The sequence below is a fragment of the Mauremys mutica genome, chromosome 11 (genome assembly GCF_020497125.1).
Source record: "Mauremys mutica isolate MM-2020 ecotype Southern chromosome 11, ASM2049712v1, whole genome shotgun sequence".
NCBI classification, from domain to species: Eukaryota; Metazoa; Chordata; order Testudines; family Geoemydidae; genus Mauremys; species Mauremys mutica.
Window position 1 is genome coordinate 67,021,715 of NC_059082.1, and position 21,696 is coordinate 67,043,410.

General features: G+C 37.1%; 1 protein-coding gene across 1 annotated transcript in view; it reads right to left on the reverse strand.

The window, feature by feature from the left end:
• The window catches only part of MARF1 (meiosis regulator and mRNA stability factor 1), a 38,468-nt gene that overhangs the window by 7,517 nt on the left and 9,255 nt on the right, over positions 1 to 21,696 (reverse strand). Inside the window, exons 5-21 of the mRNA XM_044980404.1 lie at positions 19,645 to 19,871; positions 16,062 to 16,179; positions 14,753 to 14,925; positions 13,633 to 14,067; positions 12,872 to 13,035; positions 12,623 to 12,784; positions 11,612 to 11,801; positions 10,735 to 10,913; positions 9,023 to 9,103; positions 8,404 to 8,640; positions 6,355 to 6,474; positions 5,733 to 5,908; positions 5,094 to 5,314; positions 3,589 to 3,731; positions 2,173 to 2,306; positions 1,297 to 1,499; positions 437 to 664 (exon numbers count right to left, since the gene is read on the reverse strand). Of these exons, the coding sequence (XP_044836339.1) occupies positions 437 to 664; positions 1,297 to 1,499; positions 2,173 to 2,306; positions 3,589 to 3,731; positions 5,094 to 5,314; positions 5,733 to 5,908; positions 6,355 to 6,474; positions 8,404 to 8,640; positions 9,023 to 9,103; positions 10,735 to 10,913; positions 11,612 to 11,801; positions 12,623 to 12,784; positions 12,872 to 13,035; positions 13,633 to 14,067; positions 14,753 to 14,925; positions 16,062 to 16,179; positions 19,645 to 19,871 (3,191 nt within the window). The remainder of the gene's footprint in view (positions 1 to 436; positions 665 to 1,296; positions 1,500 to 2,172; positions 2,307 to 3,588; positions 3,732 to 5,093; positions 5,315 to 5,732; positions 5,909 to 6,354; positions 6,475 to 8,403; positions 8,641 to 9,022; positions 9,104 to 10,734; positions 10,914 to 11,611; positions 11,802 to 12,622; positions 12,785 to 12,871; positions 13,036 to 13,632; positions 14,068 to 14,752; positions 14,926 to 16,061; positions 16,180 to 19,644; positions 19,872 to 21,696) is intronic.

Here is a 21,696-nt window from a genome sequence, read left to right on the forward strand (position 1 = left end):
GAGTTCTATAAAATGGGTATAAAATGGGTTAGGCCTTTTTGGATACAAATATTTTTCCATTAGATAATCTAAACTATAAAAGAAAAAAAACTTTCTACATGGAAATATTTTGACCTTAGAAATAATTCTGCTGCAGCGGATTTATATAGTCTCTGGTGCTCTATAGGACAAAGCAGTTTACAGGTCTATGTATTTTCTTTCAATCAGAACAAAAAGTCAAAGTACCAATTCTCTGAGCAAAACACTAAGGAATTTCAAAGGGAGGGGGAAACCCAATGATTCTCATTGCAACGGAAGGAGGTAAAAATATAAATTAAACATGCAATGTTGATATTTGAAAACAGTTTAGACAGGGAATTTAATGTCTTTGGTTCTACAAACATGAAATCTAGGCTTTTTTTTTTTTTAAATAAAGACCACATTAAAAACAGTTTACCTTCACAACATGGCAAAGTTTTTGCATTAAAGCTAGAACTGAGCTGACATCGTAGTCATGAAGGCGCAATGTGTAACCAAATGTTTTACTGTATTCTGTAAGTAAATCAGTCATCATAAGGCAGTTGTCTTTCTGAGATCGCAACAGTTTAACTAACTGGGCTGCTAGAGCTTTGACCCGTTCCACCTCTGTCAGAGTCAGAATTTTTTCCTCTCCACATTCTAATACCTTAAAAAAATGAAATATAATTAAAAAAATTAAAAAATGAAATTACGCTTTGTTAATGAAGTTACTTACCTAAACTGACTGGAAAACCCAGTTTGCAACTAACATTCAGTAAAGGATATTAGATATTTACGTAACTATTTTACATAACGATTCAGCTACTTTACATAAGGTATCTACATGAAAGCAAGCAGGGTTAACAGACATTCCTCAAGACAGACAATCAAGTAAGTCTTGCTTAAGCTATTGAATTTAGTCTGCTTTTATTGTCTAAACTAAGTCAAATAGAGAAAGTAAATAAAGTTTGTTGTGAACTAGATTTTTAAAATTCAGTTTCAATAATTCAAGGCTATTTACATAAAGTTTTGGGTTTTTTTTTTAAGTTTAAGTCTTTAACCTGATTGCGTCCTTTAAATAAAATCAATCAATCACTTTCTGTGGTCTATGAAAAATAGTAAATATAACTAACCAACCAAGTGTAATCATGAAAGGTTAGAAGTGCAGGCAGATACACAATTCACAACTCCTAGTGAAGTTAACTACCTGGAAATAGCTCTTGATGATAGTAAGAATACAGTCTATTCAGGTGTGATCTGAAAAGTGCTTAAATATACCTTAAAATTTCTAGAACTTACTTGCAGGACATCTGGTATGGCTTCAAAAAGTTCAAGGAGTTTGGTAAACCCATAATAAGCAAGTTTGCATTGACGGCCAAAGTGGTGGTGGTAAGAAGGAATAAATTTATTAAAGGGCATTCGGAAATGGGGCTGATGACGCAGCAAGTCAACTACCTCCTTAGAGAATTGCTTTGTTCTTTCAATTTCTTCCTGGGTACGTTCTGAAAGTGAAAGACATTAAAACGAAGTGAACAGCCACAGAATAGTTAGTTTACAAGGCAAGAAAGGATATATAAAGAAAATACAGGGCATCAACATTAGCATATTTTTAGCTTTGTATCAGCCACAAAAAATAACTATTTTTTTTTGTTGGAAGAACTTGCCAATACAGCAGAAAGTCTCTGCCATGTTTACATATTTACTTTGTAAAATAATAAATCATGTGGCAATCACTGTGCAGTATTTACTAAGCAAGTTTTCTTGTCTCATACTCCAACAATTTCTCCCCCTCTAGCCATCCTGCACAAAGTTTAACTAAACTCAATATTACTTAGAAAAATGAATACAAAATGTGAAACTAACAACATAACATTCCATTTATTCCATTACAGAAATTTTGCTTTTTAAATGGCTAGGATTATACATAACTACATCTCAATCATGGGATTATGATAATATAATGGCATAATCTGGCAACAAGTACAGAAGAAAACCATGAGAGGAGAGGAGAGGGACATCTTAATTATACATCTGTATTTGGATTTGCTTTACCCAATTAGCTAATTTGAAGTTATGTGAGAACACAAAATATACTGGCAATAGTGAAGGCAGAATGTCATTTTTATAAATTAATAAACTATTATTTTACAGATCAAAATGATGATATGGCCATACCTCTTTTGGGGATACAAATTACCATTTCATTGTCTTGCTGAGACAAACAGATTGTTGTATCTGGAATTTCTGATATTATGTCTGCCAACTCACACACTCCATATTCAGTAACATCCCAATCTTTAGAGAAACACCTGAGTAGTTTAAGAAGAAAATTTAAAAGCAATTTCAGAAAGTTGATGTATTTTACATAGGACAATTAAATGTGAAAGTTAGCAATCAGTTTGCACAAACAAAAAAATAGAAATACAATTAGTTAAGACAGAACCCACACGTCAATGAAATGAAAGGCATTTTCACACTGCTAGTGACATAAGCACTTAAGAACCCATAAACCCAGGAGACATTTGCAAATCAAGTGCACAAAATCAAATATTCCTATTAACTTCAGAACTAAGTCATACACTGGTGCTTCAGATGTATGTGGAATGAAGCGCGAAGCTGTGTATACCAACTACTGGGTGCCTCAGACTGATTTAAATGATAAAAATGAGAATTTAAAGAACGTTACTTCACTAATCCAGAACTTTATACAGTAGCTTTGGAGTTAAAAACAAACAAACCTTTCACAAGACAAACAAACATGGCATATTTTCTTGTACTGCAAGAAGGCAGCAATTGCCATATATAAAACTTCATGTGCTACAGTCTCCTGAAGACATGTGTTAGCTGCTACCTCCTGACTTCACACTAGGGAAAGTAACATGCTGAGATTGATTTAAAAAAGGTTCTGCTAATCTAAGAATATCAGAGAGATGGAATGTTACTGGCAATGTGAAGACAGCACTAATTCTTCCTTGGATTCTTGCCCATTATTACTCCCCCAATCGATCAGATACCCTTGCTAGAGCTACTAAATTATACTGGTTTGAAACCCCTCACCGCCAACCCCTTCCTCCTCTTTCTCTCTCCATGGTTGAAAAAAAGACAGACAGACAGACAGACCAGAATCTCCTTTTCCACAAAAGGAGAAAAAAAAAGAAAAAAAAACAAAACAAAAAAACCCACACCCTGCAAAATAGCACCTACTTTCTCAAGCTAGTCTGCATTACAAGTATGCCACGCATTGGTGAATCAATGTAATCATTTAACCACATGCCTTAAGGAGTAAGTTAACAAGATACAGTACCCCAATTTGAAGTAGCAAAGTTTTAAGGCAATTGAAAAATTAAGTGCTAAAGTAATGCTGTACTACATTCCAAAAAGTTCCTATAGTAATAATGGACTATTTTCAATCCTTTCTAAAATCTGATAAATTCCACCTTCTGATAATCAAACATCACAATGAAAAGGCAACAATGTTTTTGTATTAGAATTCTGAGTGTCAACCCCTATTACACTACACTTTTAAAGAAAAGCAGGTGCAAATGTGGACAGCAGATGTCTTGATACTTTGTAAAGACAAAAACAACTTACCAGTGATAAGCCTGTAAGAATTCTCTCACAATAACTTGTTTACTGGCCTGGGATTTGAGAAGTTTCAGTAAGTCTTGAGTGAAACGTTTTACTTGGGCCCTGTATGTCAGGGTTAACAAGCGTTTAGAGCCCATGCCAAGAATCTAGAACATAAAACAACAATAAATCTCTTAACATTATAAAAGCCAAGCAGTGATTTCTCAGCACTGATCAATTGTGACCTCCTGCCACCCTCCACAGTAAATAATGTTATGAGCTATTTAGGTAAAAAGGAGGACAGACTGTGGTAAGAAATATCAAGTGCATGACTATGAGAAGCTCTCTTTCCATATACTTCCATAACAAATCATGGATCATTAGGAAAGCACAACAAACGCTTCCTCCAAGAGAACTGACATACCTGCTGTACAGGTGATTTAGTGGAGGTTGTTGTAAAATCCACAATAGTATGCTTTCTCTAAGACCAGCTAATGTTAACAAACACACTACTAAAAAGCTATGTGTCCAAAAGACTGCATAGGATTCCCTGATCACTCAAACAGTATCACTTCATAAAAATCAGGACTACTCAGTTTCAGACAGTCCCAACTAGTAATACTGATGCTCTGCTCTGTCTAAATGCAGGTGAGAGTATTATCCAAATAGCCAGCTAACCAAGGCAGCTGACGAGAACACCACAAGCGTGAAGACAAAAAGGAGACTTCAAGATTAACTACATAACCTCAAGTTTGAGCTCCTTGAGTCTACCACTAAATATTTAGCTTAGTAAAAAGAAGGTTTAGCAGTGACTTGATCACAGTTTACAAGTACCTACATGAATAACAAATATTTGATAGGTTTCAGAGTAGCAGCCGTGTTAGAAGAAGTGAGCTGTAGCCCATGAAAGCTTATGCTTATGCTGAAATAAATCTGTTAGTCTCTAAGGTGCCACAAGAACTCCTGTTCTTTTTGATAATATGCTCCTCAATCTAGCTGACCAAAGTATAACACAATGCAATGGCTAGAAGTTGGAACTATATAAATTCAGACTGGAAATAAGGCTAAGTTTTTAAATGTGAGGGTAATTAACCATTTGAAAAATTTACCAAAGTTCTCCATCAGTGGCAATTTTTAAATCAAGGCTGGTTAATTTTCTAAAAATAGACTCTAGGAATTATTTTGGGGAAGTTCTATGGCTTCTGTTATACAAGAGATCAGACTAGAAGTGACTAGATGATCACAGTGGTTCCTTGTGGCCTTGGAATCTATTAAAGTTAGATCTAAGAGAACTTTCATATATTCATAAGTTCTGAAAACACAATAATAGCGGTCATGGTTATAATCTCAAAAATAAATGAACTGGTAAACAACTGAATCCTAGGTACAGCTATCTCCTTTGTAGAAATGGACAAAGTAGGTGAACAAATACATTCTGTGCCAACCACTGACACACTCATGAACTCAGCTGATTCAAGCAGTGAATATATGTGTAAACAAAAAAAAAGAAAAAGTGACATTGAACTCACTTGTAATACATGTGGCACTGCTTCTAGTAACTCCATTAACTTGGAATACCCATAGTCAGACACACGACACTGCTTTGCAAAGTGATGATGATATGTTGGGATGAATTTACTGACAGGTATGATACAAGATGGTTGGCTTTTAAGTAGATCTATCACTTCTCTACTGAACTGAATAAGCTGTGGGTTACCTACAGGGCTCTTCGAACGTAAAAGCCAAGGATCTAGAAGGAGAAATTTTTTTTAGAATGAGATGTTCATTTCAGATAGACATCATGTTACTAAGAGTTTATTAATACCATTCCTCCACAAATAGGGGAATATCTAAATAATTTTAGAAATGTTAATATACACTGAAAACAACTTAAATACTCAAATTTTCTATTAAAACCTTTGATAAGAGATCAATTTACTGTATGCAACTAATATGAGCACCTTTTTGTTCAACAGAACTTTTCTTTGAGACAGACACTTAAAAAACAAAGTTATGAAGACTGAATAAAAAGGGTACTAGTTCTAAATAATTTAACCACTATTTAAAAAAATAATAATAATAAAAAAATCACACAGTGAAACAGAGTCCTTCTTTAACTGCTGGTTACCCAGTTGCAGAGAAAAAGCCAGATAAAAAGTGTTACCAACCTGTAGTCGGGGGTGGTGGTTTGTTGTGTATCCACTTAACAACTTTAATGCTGTTTTGGGCAGTGGCAATATTAACTCCAGGAACACAGGTGATAAGATGCTCCAAGGGAACACCTCCCTGGCCTTCCTGCACCATTTTTAGATCACTGAACTCTGATGTATAACAATCAGGAAAGCTTTAAAAGACAAAGGTGAGAACAGAAAAATTCCAATTACTAAAGTACTATGAACAACAAACAATAACCAATAATCCCCCTCCATAAATACCAATATAAAGGATACATTTCTTGCACAAAGAACTTTTTAGACATTCTATTGACAAAATTTTCCTGTGACTATTTCATAACCAAGACACAGCTTAGATTTTGTATGCTTTTAAAAAACAAACAAAAAACCCACATGTATTGGAAACATTTTTTTTAAATCCACAATAAAAGTAATCTTTATTCAACTGCTCCCAGATTTTTTGATAAATGAAGCTCAAGTATCCAAAACTTAGTTACCTACCTAAGAGAAACAGCACTTCATCATGTTCATAAAAGTTTCATTAGAAAAAGAGAGGAGATAAAATCCTTACCATATCTATTCATACATTAAAAGAAACACAGTTAAGCTTGTTTACCTTAATAAAGGCACAGTGCCCTCATGGGTCTGCAGCAGACTGTGCACTTGAGGTGCAAATGTCTTCAAAGACAAAATCACAAAAGGAATTTTGTAGGAGTCTGGATCAAATTCATGTTCACTGTAATGACGAGAGAAGTACTTAACTATGTTTACATCATGCTCAAATTGAAGAAATGTACATTATAGGTACAAAACTAGTGCTAGATGGCGATAAGGTTGAGAAAAAGCTAGAGCGTGGGGGTTTTCATACTTTTCACAGTATAAACTACGTTACTCTCATGGACTATCTCCCTACCCGTTCACATAATATTTATATGGCAACTACAGCAATTGCTTAAATGGAGAAGTAACATTAGATACTCCTGGGGGGGATTTTGCTCCACTGCACACGTGCAGAATTCATGTCCACTGCAGATTTTTTTTTTTTTTTTTTAAACTCTGCAGAAAATACATTCTGCTGGTGAGATGCTTCAGTTACGCCTTCCACCCACCAGGGGCTGCTGTGATATCAGAACAGAGGGCAGTTCGCTCACCAGCCATAGTAGCCAGCAGCTGATGGGAGAAGGAGAGGCTGCATTCCTCACAGCGCTTGCCCACAGGGCCAGGTGAGGAGACGCAGGATATGAGGGAAGAAACAGACACACCAGGGCACATGGGTTTGCTGGGGAGTGTCTCAGAGTGGGGTTCAGAAGGGCTAGTGGGGGGACAGACTAGGGCTGGAGCTCAATGGAAGTGGAGGTGCAGGGACATATGGGGATAGGGGAGGGGTGGATGGAAAGAAGGGGGAGGGAGTGTGGCTAAGTGGGGTGCAAGGACACATGGGAAGGGGGGAATGCAGGGACAAATGGAGATGGGGTAGAGAGAGAAGGGTTAGCCAGGATCTGCAGGGGAGAGGCTCCCAAACAACCCCTACCCCCCTCTGGCAAAACAAAAACAAAAACAAAAAAAACCCACCCTGTTCCATACTTCTCCCACCCATGCCCAACCACCCTCCAGGTTCATTCCCAGGCTTCTTCCCAGCAATTAACTCCCTCTCCCTCAGCTCTTCCATTACCCCGACTCCCCCAAGCCTTTGCATGGCTTCTGAGGGGTGCAGGAAATACATTTCTGTATTAGAGTTTAAATGAATTATTACTCAAAGTCATGTATTATTTGCCTAGTTAGGAATCTATTTGTCAAAAAACATTGCCATTTTTTGTTGTCTGTATTGTTACAGACATACTTGTTGACAGGTATTTTGAAACAGATTGCCAAAATAACTGAAACTGACATGATTATATGGCGTTATTTTGACAAATAAAAATAGGCAGAATTTTGCCAATTTCAAAATACTGTATGTAGCTTTTTTAATTTTTTGGCACAGAATTCCCTCAGGAGTAATTAGGAAGACATTTCATGTACTTTTACTGTAGCTGTTGTACTGTGACTTACCAGCTGGATACAATGAGGAGAGCCAACACCATGTAACCAGACACCTATCTGCACACTACTAGCAAATGCTCGGTTACCAACTTTGGTTGTTGACAACTAATCCTATTTCACAATTGGTCACTGAAATAAGTTTAACTTTGAGATAACAGTGAGGTTTTCAGGTTATGATGGGCTGCCAGCTGACTAAAGATAGCTGGAGTGTAAATTAAGTGGAATTATCAAAGACTTCACAATTATAGTCCCAGTGAAAAATTAAGCAATTCTTTTTCACCGATATCAAACCATTTCCCCTCTAACCAACAATAGGATTGAGGTGTGCATTTCAGTCTCAACAGAACAAGCATATTTCATCCTCAATAATTAGGCTGCAATGCATAAACACCGCATCCTCAAACAGATGAGCCCACTAAACCATGATACTAACTTTGATTTGAAGATGGATGTTGTGCCATCTCTGCTCTTTTGTTGATTAGTCCCTATGATCAGACACTTCAACTTTTAATATGTAACAGTGATTAAATCTGCTATAAGATATACATCTCAAAAGATGTTATTTTTTTTTAAAGGTACAAATTTAGTACAAAAACAACCCAAAACTATTGCATATATAGCCTACCTAAAGTCTTTATTCAGACAATGCTGCTTACAAATGGGCTCATGATATTCCAATTCTTCAAATATTATAGGACTGCAATTTGCCGATGAGCCATCATGAGACTGCGAAGATCCTAAAGGACTCTGACGGGCTTGGCTGCTGGGTAAGAGACACACCAAACGTCCATTTCCTTGGTCACGGATTGCCACAGTATCCGTTAATTTATACAGATCTGATGCTATTAACTTGTGTCCAAATCTAAAATGAAAAAAGATTTACGTGTACTTTAGCCATAAAAATAAACATTCAACGTTCAAAACTAGAACAAATGTTCAATTACAGAATGCAATAATGAACCACAGTAAGAAATAATTCAAAAGTAAATTACAATCTACTCAAAATTAACCAAAAGGCTAATTTAAATCACAAGTCTTTCCATTTTGGAAGAAGCCAAACTAAAGAGATTTAAAAAAACTAGTTATGGGAGCCCAGTTACAAATATTTGTGCAATATACTGTGTATGCAGAGGTTGATAAGGAGCAAAAAAAGTTTTTATATCTCCATTGTAATTTACTGTACAATACAGGAACTGAGAGTTTCTGAAAAGAGTAATTTGAAACGAGTGCAATTTAGAACCTACTTTTTTTCATATATTTCTGTGAACTTGAATATAGGCAGACAACAAGCAGGAGCATCCTGAAGAATGGACATTGTTTCTGAGCTGAAAATATAATTTTGAACTGTTATAAATAAATATCTTGAACTTTTCTACTTAAATTATCTACGTAATTTCCAGTAGCATTCAAATATTCAGTTACTTCACTTACAGACATAGGGAATTCTTTCATTACTAAATTACACCACTTAATTCTACTGAAGTCAACAGTATTAAAATGGTATAAGTGAGAGGATGCCTTTAGTTTAAACCCCTGACATGTAAAAAATGTTGAACACTAGGACTCTTCAGTTTACTAAGATCTCAAATAAAGAAAAAGTATTTAAGTGAACAGAACCCACTGGCATTCTTGACAGCTGAAAATGATAGAACAACTTAAAGGCAGGAACTAGGGTGTACTTAAATTACATCTGTGAATAATACTTTTGGATATTAGGTGTAAGGAGATCATGGGACAAATTCTGTTATATCCAGCCAATGCCATGGGAGGTCAATGCACTCCAGAGAAAGATATAACCACATGTATTAGACTCCTGCCCTCTAGTTCTGTCATCTAGGAGACTTTTCTAAAGGAGTTATTGAAAATCTTGCGTGCAAGGTAAGCACCAGATATCTATGGAAAGTAATACTAAGGCTACATCACTAAAAGTTATCAATCTGGATTAAATCTTGACTGTATTAAGAGATGGCTTGGCCCGGAAGAAACAAAGGGTATGACAATGCAATAATGAGAATTAATAAAATGGTCAACTATACGTGATAACAAAAACTAGTTTGCTAGAAAAATCAATCCTCTCCCCCAAAATTTCAAGGAATAATGAGCACTATTTTTCCTTAAACTGAAGCTTTTTTGTGTGTGACAAGATAAATATTTTTCCTTCCAGTGGTTTCTTTCAGCATAAAAAGTATATGATGCAAGATAGACGAGAAAGTATACTTCTTCAGTTAGAATTCTCTCAACCTTCTAGGTCTATATCTTCCATAAATAAAATGAAGGGCTGTATCTTACATAGAGCAAAGACACAAAAAACCTATAGCAAAAACATATTCAGGTGTTTGTTTCTTAGATGTGAACTAAGTCACACAATTAAATGGGTAGAAGGGAGGAGTCTCCTCATACAACTTTTCTGGGGGGGGGTTGGGGGGGGAGGGTTGGCATCTTTATTCTTTGCAGTAAATCTGAGTTGTATACAAGTATAAAATCTAGGTTTATTCATGGCCAAAAAAGTTAAATGACTGAAAAGGATGAGTGAGATTTAATGTCAATTGTCTACACTAACTGAATAAGCATATCCTAAAGTTTCTGAATACCATATACTTTAAGAAGCGAACATAATTAACTTTTCTCTATGACTTGGATGACATAGGTGCAGCTAAGGAAGTGATCCCAGGAGAAGGATGCTTCTACATGAAGATCTGGTACCTTCAGAATTTATCTGGAGTTTTTAGATTACTTAAATTTAGGTAGTGTTGACCCACATAATACACAGTAAGACAGACTTTTTTCATCTTATCTAAATGTTACATCTGCTAATGAACTTTAATCAGATGGCACAAGCTATATTTTGCTTATATTGTTTCCAGTTTTCTTTCACTTAGTATTTTTACTTTGACATCTACAGGAACAATCTTTAGCCAGTAGACATAATCTAACAATTGTCTAAGCTGCTTATTACCTAAGCTGAGATAGAGATTTATTAGCAGCTCCTGTAGCTAGGGAGACCTGGATCCTTTTGCTGCCAATTTTGTATCTGTGAAGGTTGTTGACAGCACTGATTGCTTCTTGTAGATTTTCCATTTGAACTATAGCCTTCAACTGATAATCCGTATGAGGACTGAGCTCCACACTCTTTACCTGAAAGAAAAAAAATGAACATACAAATTCATCACAAAAGATTAACCTGAGTCAATTGTCATCTTTAGATATAGAAAAGTAGACTAAAGAAGTGTCAGATTATTTTATGTAATTACCATAAACTCTATGCATAGTTTCTTTTAAAGCTGTTATTAAGTGAAAGGTCACAGAAATGGCCTCTCCCTGGAGTTTTATTTTCTAGAATTGACAGTGAAGTAACATCTACCTTCTGTTTCAAGTCATTTTTAAAAGTGATTCAAAATGTCAGCTCAATATTTAGACTGAACATTTTAAAATTTTGAAGCGGACATGAGGAACAGATGTTTTCAAGATTTTTTTTTTTTTTAATTTAAGGTAATGCTTTGAGCTATGGAAACACATGGGATAGCTCAAAGCATTAATTTAACTCTTCCAATGACCCTGGATGTACATTTTCAGAATTCTATTATCCCAATAAAGCAAAAACATGAGCTCCATTTAGAGTTTGACATACAAAGCCTTTAGTGCACAGACCTATAAGACTATACACAAAAGAAATAGTTAAGGTAAGATGTATTATGGCATGGTAACAGGAAATACCAAATTCTGAGTGCCAATATCTTACGGTATCATTAGATAGCTGTACTCTTTACCTCAAAAGTAGAGCACACAGGCTTATGGAAAGGGAAAACAGAACTCAAAGGGATTTTATCCTTTACCTTGCCATATCTAGAGAAGATTTCTTGCAGAATTTGCTGCAGGTCCTTTCTGGACAATCTGTAGTCTATATTGCTGATCTGAATATCTGCACCATTTGCAAAAGGATCAGGACAGTCTGTACCACTCGTGTGATTTACAATATTGAAGGCAAGTGGAGACGATCTGTTTGAGAGGTTTGGAGACATACTCCTAATTAAAATAAAAGACATTTTAGTATTATTCAGTAAATATGACAATTACACGAGAGAGAGAGTGAGTGTGTGTGCGCGCGTAAGTGCAAGTAAAAAAAATAATTCTAAGCACGGGTAAAGTAAAGAAATTTGCAAATCTCAATGCATTTTGGTTTTGGTACATATGCATTTAGTTTACATGGCTAAATACAGAAGCTGAAAACTTGCTTTTTTCCTTTAAAATCTCAAAGACAATCCTGGAAAAAACACCAAAATCTGTCTCAAGACTGATCAACCTGGACAGCATAAGGTTTGGGGTTGGATACAATTTTTGTCCACAAAATGTACTTTCTACTGTGTGTTGAGAGAGTCAAACAATCTCTAAGCAGCAAAGGACCAGAGTTTTAAAGATATTTAGTAGTCTGTGGGGATTTTCAAAATCCCACTAAGTAACTATCTGCATCTTTGCAAGTCTAGGCCCCAAATGTTTAAGAAATGGAATGCTTCTGAAATACTGTGAACTCTGCCACACACATACCACGGAGATAAGGATGTACAAGGAACAGCTGAGACAAAATAAGTTTAATTAAAAAGGCAGTCTCTCCTGCCTTGTTTTTAAATTCAGTCCTGTTAGCTGCTACCACAATATTACCAGATTAGCATCCTTATCCAAGGTTGAGCAATGCCACAACATGTAAATGTTAAATGGAAATATCTGTTGTACTCAAGTCCACATACAGATATATGGACCTGTTTACTTATACATTGGAAATAGCATAACACCACCAACCCCAGACTCCATCTCCCAGATAAGAGATGCTACATCATACAGATACTTACCGAGATGACCAACAGCTCTGAGACATGAGCAGAGGACTGAGCTGTCGTGATGCTGTCAATTTACTGAAAGCAGATGGATAGCTGACCTGGAATACAACTGCATCTTTATCTTTTTTCTCTATAGGAGAGTTGGTAATGCTTCTAGAAGCAGGGGTGTCTTTTCTATTTAAAAAAAAAAATCATCATTGACTTGCTCAATTTTACTACATGGATTAACTTTAAAAACATTATTTTTTTTCCTTAACATACTTCTGACTGCATTTATAGGTCAATTCGCCTATTCCTGTGTTTTTGGTTGCCAAGCACACAAGATTTGCTGCATTAGAGTTTTGTGGAGAAAGAGTTTGCTCTCTTAACTGGTCTTGCTCGTTTTCAATTTTTCTGATGGTCTTTGATTCAAGGCGGCACAGCTCCTAAAAATAAGTAAACCACAAAGGTAGATCAGCCACTAAAACGTTACTAGAATCATAGATTATTGGAGTTGGAAGGGACCTCAGGAGATCATCTAGTCCAACCCCCTGCTCAAAGCAGGACCACTTCCTTTCTTCATAAATCTTCCATCTTTATTAAATGTAAAGTAAAATTAAACTCAAGGCATGACTTTGTAGAAGCAGCCAGGTGCGTTATGTTTTTTTAGAAATAAGCTAGAAAGAATAGTAAACAGTATATTGAGGTACAGATTTTCACTGCAATTTGTATTATTAAGTTCTGCGCCCTCTGAATTTTTCAAAAATAGCAAAGGCTCATTCTCAGTATACCTAAAACACAAATAGAGGACAAGAACCAGACTTGGACCCCTGGTTAGTAAAAGTTGTTAGCACTCAGACCTGGATATGGATGTGAGGAGAAGGCAGAAAGTGAAACTCTATACTCCTTTTGAAAAAGCACCACCCATCTTCTTCCACTGATTAAAGTGACGCTAGCACAGGCAGGTAAAGATAAAAGGAGGGGAATGGGGAAAATCTGGAAACATGGCAAGAACACAGCAGGACAGAGAAGAATGATGGTACCTGTAAACTTTTAACATTTGTGGGTTTTGCAGCAGATCCATGTGTCTGCAATCCCTTTCCTGCAGTGGTTTTGGCATTGGAAGACTGATCATTTGAATCTTTGCTGAAGAGGCACAGTTTTGGATTCTTGTTCATTTTTTTTGGAGACTTCACCTTTTCAACTCCAACACAGTTTGAATTTTTTGTTTCATTGAGTTCCTTGTTTTTTGGGGTAAAAGACACAATAATCCTGTTGCCAAACACATCTTCATTTTCCATTCGCTTATGAGCACGTTCAGCACTTTCTTGATTTGAAAAGCGGAGAATTGCACTGCTGCCAGAAATGCTCAGCACCTTTCCTCCACAGTTATCTGACAAACGCCTGAGTCTGTTGCTGACACTTTTGCTGTCTCTGTTTGTTGGCAGGTTGTAAACATATAACAGTGTATGGCATGACTGTTGGGAAAAAAAACACAACAGATTTTATTTGGCTAAGCAGGTCATGTAAGGACTTGGTCATGTAAGACCAATATTTAATATAACAAGATCTAAAATATCAGATACTACTTTTTAGGTTTTTTCATATATACCAATATACCAGCCAGGATGCGAACCAGGTTGTCAGTTTAGCTGATGTTAAAGGGATTCTTTAATTTATATGAAATCCTCCCTTAAAGGGGCCTTTTCCTTAAGATGGTGACCTCACATTCACAAGGTAGAAAAATCAAGGCAGTATAGAGTAAATAAGTTGTTATTGCACATTTCTTACCTTTTGTTCATATCACCAAAGCACAGAAAGACTGTCTTAAAATACAAGTGCATTCAAACACTGCTTGCTCTTAGCACTGTAAACTTTTATACAAAATGCACATTTCATTAGGTGAACAATGAGGATTGTAACTGGATTGCTACTTTTATTATTTTATTTTAATAAATCTTAATCTTTAGATAAGTCATTGATAAAAATAGATATTGGTCATTTAATGATTAGGGATCAGTGCTTAGGTGTTCAGTTGAAATTAAGACCAATTCCAAGAAGTTACAGCCTTGTGAGAGATAGCAGTTCTGCTGAGAAGTGTCCTGATATTCACCTACTTCTCCCAAAATCAGAGAAATGTATGCAACAAAAAAAGTCACTTACTGGCATTTTCAATGGTAACCTTGGTGGCAAGTCCGAAATAAATTCTTCAAACCTGATAAGCTCGTGAGCATGATGCAAGAGTGCTTCAGAAGCTTGGTTCTTATGTACCAAGATTATCTGGAAACCATGCCGGTGTCTCAGGTCACTGAGTTCCAATGCAAAATTTACATCAGCTGAAACAGAGACCCACCCACCCAAATATTAGTGGTTAAAAAGACTACTTTAAAAAGCTCTCTCTGTCACCAAAACATCATCAACAACAAAATCTTTCAGGGAAAGAATAGCAACGGCTATAAACATTCATGGTAGATATATAATCACCAGTTAGTATTTAAGAAATTTAGGAATCAAGGTTTTCTTTTCAATAGTAACATTTAACAATTTAATCAGGAGGAGTTAAACTGGTACTGTATGTTTCTGTAACTTATTTTTGCTTAAAATGGAATATTATAGCCTTAAGTGAAACCCAATGCAGTACATACACCTCTACCCCGCTATAAAGCAGTCGTGGGGAGCCAAAAATCCCTACTGTGTTATAGCTGAAACCCCGTTATACTGGAGTAGGGGCGGCAGGGCTCCAGCGGTGATTTAAAGAGCTCCGGGCTCCAGCCACTGTGGGGAGCCTAGGCCCTTTAAGTCGCCGGCGAGCCTCACTGCTGCAGCCCCAGGGTGGGGCGGCAGGGCTCCAGCGGGATTTAAAGTGCCTGGGGTTCCCCGCAGCAGCCAGAGCCCCGGACCCTTTAAAGCATTGCTGGAGCCCCGCTGCTACCGTGCTATACGCGAACCCATGTTATATCGGGTTGCGTTGCAGCGGGGTAGAGGTGTATCATACAGTTCATTAAATAATTGTGACTGTAAATTTAAGGGTGTATGTTGTATTACTGTATTAAATATATCTGCATTCATAATGCTCAAAGTTTAGAGAGTTTACATAGAGTACTCAATATAATAAAACTTATCTGAAGTTGGCACTTAAGCCTCCTACTAGCAGACATCATTATTATTAAGAGCAGTCTATGATAGTCAATGTGATGTGGCAAATAAGTTTCATCCTGGTTTAACAGAAGCACTAAACAGGAATATTCATCTTCTCATACTTAAAATTACTGTTCTATCAGTGTCATTGGAACTCATCATGAATTCTCACTTGAGCACTTTGCTTAAAATAGTGTAGATTCTGAACAACTTGGGGGAAAGAACACTCAGTGCAATGTCTCAAAGTTTGACTGGAAATTCTCAACAGGATTCTGTTCCTCGGAACCTTGAAAGAACAGTGAAAGGTTTTATGCAATGTGATTAATATTCTTACTTGATACAAGGACCACAGTAGCAGGTGCAGTGTGTGTATCAGCAAACCTCCTAAGACTCTGTCTGAGCTTGTCATCAGCTGCATTCTTTGCTGTAGCATTGATGTGTGCAACAGTCACCTGCAGAATTAAAGGAAGATGCCTTAAGGAAAGAACTGAATGTGAAGACTGGTAACTGGCATTAACTGGTAACAAATTTGACAGATTTTTTTAAAAACACATAATAGGGATTAGCCACTGAAAAAAATTGTGTAGTTCCATGTATTTTAAGCAGTTAATGCATGTTGTATAGATAATGATATAGTGTGTACAGTATACAAAAGATATGAACTAGAAAAAAAAAGGTTTCCTGGGGGGGGGGGGGGGAGTTAGAGATGTTAGAAGAACTTCAGAGTGGTTAAGAAATGCCTTTATTTATTTATTTTAAGGACAGATTCCTGTTGAAATAAGCAGACCTAACTAGTTCACCTTGGAGCATCTAATTCTGCATCTAACTTCTTTCTTCTCTTTAAGGACAAAGGTACATACATTTAAGTGCATAACTGAGGAAATTATAATACAGCAAACAAGACTGTTTTACTACTGATATATAAAATAGCTTATTCAGAACAAACCCTGGTTTAATATTACACCTATATTTTTATTGAGATCCAGTAAGAGGGGTGTGTAGAGAGAAACGCTTTATACCTTGCTTTGAATACCTGAAGTTAAAAATTGTAAAATAATTATGCACAGGAATTATTGATAAACAATTGTATGCAGCTTTGTTATTTTCAGCTTCTTTATCTGAAAAGAAAACATACACCAATTGCTAAACTATCAGCATTGCAGTGAACAAAAACAACTTGTCACAAGGATTGATAGATACATATTTTTGTAAACACAAAAGCAATTGATAAGTGTCAGCCTTCCTGAATATATAGAGCCAATAATAATAATAAAAAAAGAACTGAACTACTGTTCATAGAAACCAAAAGACAGATACAATTAAAAAAAAACAAAAACCCACTTACATATTTTTGACTTTTTTAACAAAGCATAAGTCTAGCTGTGAAATGGGGAAAAAGAATGGGGAAAGCCCGATACAACATACATAAAGGACTTGCATTAAAAGAAAACAGACATTTAGTCAGTTTAAGTGTATGATCAATATGTTCCAAGATGAGTGGACAAGATTTACTGAAACTGAATACTAAAATGCAACTGAAGTGTGAAATATTTGAACTTCAGCATATTGTATTAGTGATCAAAACTTTTGTTAGGTAAATGAAGTTACTAATGAAGATTGTTTAGTATTCATAAGGTAAGCCTTGAAGGGTTAAAATTTCAAACAACTGATAAAGGGAACTGACCCTTGGAAATAAGTCAAATCACTGATTACCAATAAGAACAAATCAATTAGATTCTTCTGGGTATTAAAATCTCTCAAAAAAGGTAACCAAGAAAGTTTGCCATGTTCAATAATTTACCTATAAAAGGTACCTTTTCAATTACACTTGGACTCCAGCAACAGTCAAACTACTCCAATAGTTTTTATACCACTGGTCTTCAAAGTGAAACACTTCTATTTTTACTAGTATCTTTGTTATTTAAAGACACAATTCATTTTTTCCATTTTGAAACAGTGGTACTTCAGACACTGTTCTCTAAACATCGTATCAGTCTTTCAAAAAAGGTAAATTTTCTGAAAGAATTGTCATGTATAATCTTACTTTGTCATTTTCAGAACACACTAATAAATTAAAATCAAGAAAAAATTCAGCCATGTACTAGTTTGGACTTGAATATGCCCAAACACTGCACTCAAAATACAAATTTCAAATCAAAATGTAGTCAACCCCTCAGAGATTAGACTAAATGGATTTAAGCCACACATGATAACTGACATGATTTATATGCCTAGTTTTCTTTTTTTTTTATAGCCATTACTATAACAACAAACAACAACAACAGTGCCCAGCAGTACCATCATAAATAAAAGCAGCAAACAGTCCTGTGGCACCTTATAGACTAACAGACGTATTGAAGCATGAGCTTTTGTGGGTGAATACCTACTTCGTCGGATGCATGTAGTGGAATTGAGGAAAATTCTACTACATGCATCCGACGAAGTGGGTATTCACCTACGAAAGCTCATGCTCCAATATGTCTGTTAGTCTATAAGGTGCCATCGGACTTTTTGCTGCTTTTACAGATCCAGACTAACACGGCTACCCCTCTGATACTTGACATCATAAATAAAGATATAGGGGTAGTTTCATTATAATTAGGGCCCTATCAAATTCACAGTCCATTTTGGTAAATTTCATGGTTATAGGATTTAAAAAAAAAAAAAATCTTAAATTTAGTTTCAGATATTTAAATCTGAAATTTCACAATGTTGTAACCATGGGGGTCTCGACCCAAAGGAGGTTGTGGGGAGGGTTGACAGGCATGGTAGGAGCCCCCAGCAAGGGTGCCCCCAGCCCTGCCCTTCCCTCACTCCAGGCCCAGCACTTGAGGGCTAAAGGGGCCTTGGGCTGGCTGTATGTGTGTGTGCAGACACTGGGGTGTCCCCCCAATCACATCACCCGGGGTGGTTGCCCACCCGTAAGGCCAGCCTTGCCCCTGCAAAAAGTGACAACCCCCCACCCCCATACCATGCCACCCTCACTTCTGCTGGCAGTGCTGCCACCTTCAGGGCTGGGTGCCCAGCCAGCAGCTGCCGCTCTCCAACTGCCCAGCTCTGAAAGCAGCACAGAAGTAAGGGTGGCAATTCCGTGACCCTTTCCCGCCCAACATTATAGCTAGATTTCACGGTCCATGATGCATTTTTCACAGCCATGAATTGGGCAGGGTCTTAATTATAACCCATCCCCTCCACTTTAAAAACCCAATGACAGAAGTCTGGCACTCCTGATCATATCATCTAACCCAATCTAAGCAGGCTAGTTGCCAGCCAAAACACAGATAATTTTTGAATGCCCAAACATTACAAAGTAGTAAAAGGTGGTGATCGTGTATCATTAATTCAGAGAAAAACTTACAAAGGTATTAATGTTTAAAAAACTAAACCAAGGAGATTAGAATGCAAGGTAATTTTAAGGTAAAGCGTCTTAAAAAGTGTTTGAAAGTGTAGACATGAAGAGTAAAGGAGTCCCAAACAACACTAACTGTGCTCCAATGTCCCCTCCACCCAGTGCACCCTCCATTTAGGAAAAGGTTCAAGCAAGAAGTATCGGTTGACCTGTCATCTCAGTTGGTGATTTAGCTGCAAATTCTGTGAACTGTGCTAGAAATGTTTCTTAAATTACCAAATGAAATAAAGATTCTCCCAAAAACAAAGTTAGAGAAGATAGTTCCACAGGTAATGAAATGCATCTTAAAAAAAAAACACAAAATTTTTTTGGGGGAGGTAGCTGTCATGTCTATTTTTTCTTAATAAAATTAATGCATGTATAAATTCAGCTAAAATCATAACTTCTATCTTCTCCAGTGAAACTGTTTTAAGAAAAAAAAAAAGACTTACTTCTGTTCATTAAAGATTATTTGCATTATTTTTTTATACAGAATGCTTTGAGCGAATAGATTACAACACTTCCATACCTGGCAGTTGTTCAGCTCCTGAATAACTTCTTTATTTTCTTTACTAATGTCACATACACAGATGAATTCTGCCTCCCTGTGACCTTTAAAAAACTTTTCACGAATTCGTTGTACAACTGCGATAGCTGAACGGCCAGTCGGAACAGAGCAGTTTTCAATATCCCAAAAGACTCCAATGGGGGGCAAGTTCTCCAGCACCTGGCCTGTTATTGCAACTTCTGGAGACCCTGTAGAAATTTAACAAAACAGCCTTTACGTTAAACTGGGAAATGCCGAGACTATGATACTTTGCTAGTTATAAGCATAAAAGGACAAAGATATAAAAGATGGGAAGTTTCAAATGTCATTCTTTTTGCTGATACAGACTAACACGGCTACCACTCTGACAGCTAGGAAACTGATCCCATCTGAACATCTCGAAGGTTGTAGTTCTCTGATGTGTAAGGATTCTTCTTCGTTTAAAAAAAAGACGTTTAGGGTATGTCTACATAGCAAAAAAACCCATGACAGTAAGTCTCAGCCCAGGTCTACAACTTGGGCTCATGCTACAGCGCTAAAAATAGCAATATAGACCAGTGCTTCCCAAAGTCGGGCCACCGCTTGTTCAGGGAAAGCCCCTGGCGGTCCGTACCGGTTTGTTTACCTGCTGCGTCCGCAGGTTCGGACGATCGCGGCTCCCACTGGCCACGGTTCGCCGTCCCAGGCCAATGGGGGCTGCGGGAAGAGTGGCCAGCACAACCCTCGGCCCACGCCGCTTCCCGCATCCCCCATTGGCCTGGGACAGCGAACCGCAACCAGTGGGAGCCACGATTGGCCGAACCTGAGGATGCAGCAGGTAAACAAACCGGACCGGACTGCCGGGGCTTTCCCTGAACAAGCGGTGGCCAGACTTTGAGAAGCACTGATGTAGATCATCTAAATTGTTTAACTGTATCTGAAGTAACATTACACAGCTAAAAGTTCATAATGAATACTGAATTAGTACTGGAAAATAAATATTTAAAAACTGTCAAGTATCAGAGGGGTAGCCGTGTTAGTCTGGATCTGTAAAACGCGACAGAGTCCTGTGGCACCTTATAGACTAAACAGATGTATTGGAGCATAAGCTTTTGTGGGTGAATATCCACTTCGTCAGACGCATGTGGTGAAAATTTTCAGAGGCAGGTATAAATTTGCAGGCAAGAATCAATCTAGAGATAACGAGGTTAGTTCAATCAGGGAGGTTGAGCCCCTCTTCTAGCAGCTGAGGTGTGAACACCAAGGGAGGAGAAACTGCTTTTGTAGTTGGCTAGCCATTCACAGTCTTTGTTTAATCCTGAGCTGATGATGTCAAATTTGCAAATGAACTGAAGTTCAGCAGTTTCTCTTTGGAGTCTGGTCCTGAAGTTTTTTTTTGATGCAGGATGGCTACCTTTAAATCTGCTATTGTGTGTCCAAGGAAGAACCAAGGAACTATGCAGGAAACACAAGGTTCTCCTACAGGCCAACAAACTAAACTGAAGAATGGATGTGAGGCTTGGAATTTGATATTATGGAGTCAGAGGGACAAAGATAAGTTTCTGCTCTTACAGAATGGCCACAGGAAAAGCTTAATCACGTTTACATACATTCCTTAACCTACAATAAGCAGAAACCAAAGACAATAGATGATGAATTAAAGGGACTCTGTACAGATGGTCAGCGATTGGAATGTCCAAAGAAGTGAACACAGAACTGACAAAAAAGAATAAGTACCAGATAACATGCAAACAACATCTTTTCTGGTGGACTTATGGTTATGATGTCTGATGAGTTATTCTTCTATGGATTTGTCAGAAATCATATCTTGGAAAAACCATAAAACTGGATAAAAAGCCTCAAATGGCTATAGCTGTTTGCTTCCCAAGCAGAAATGGCACAACTTCTCACAAACTAAGCAGAAATAGACAAGAACTGAGAGTTGGACTGTCAGCTTGCCACTCAGCACTCCCATTGGTAACCAAAAGACTGGGGGGAAATCCACGCTACAGAGGCCTGGTCTACACTACGTGTTTAAACCGGTTTTAGGAGCAT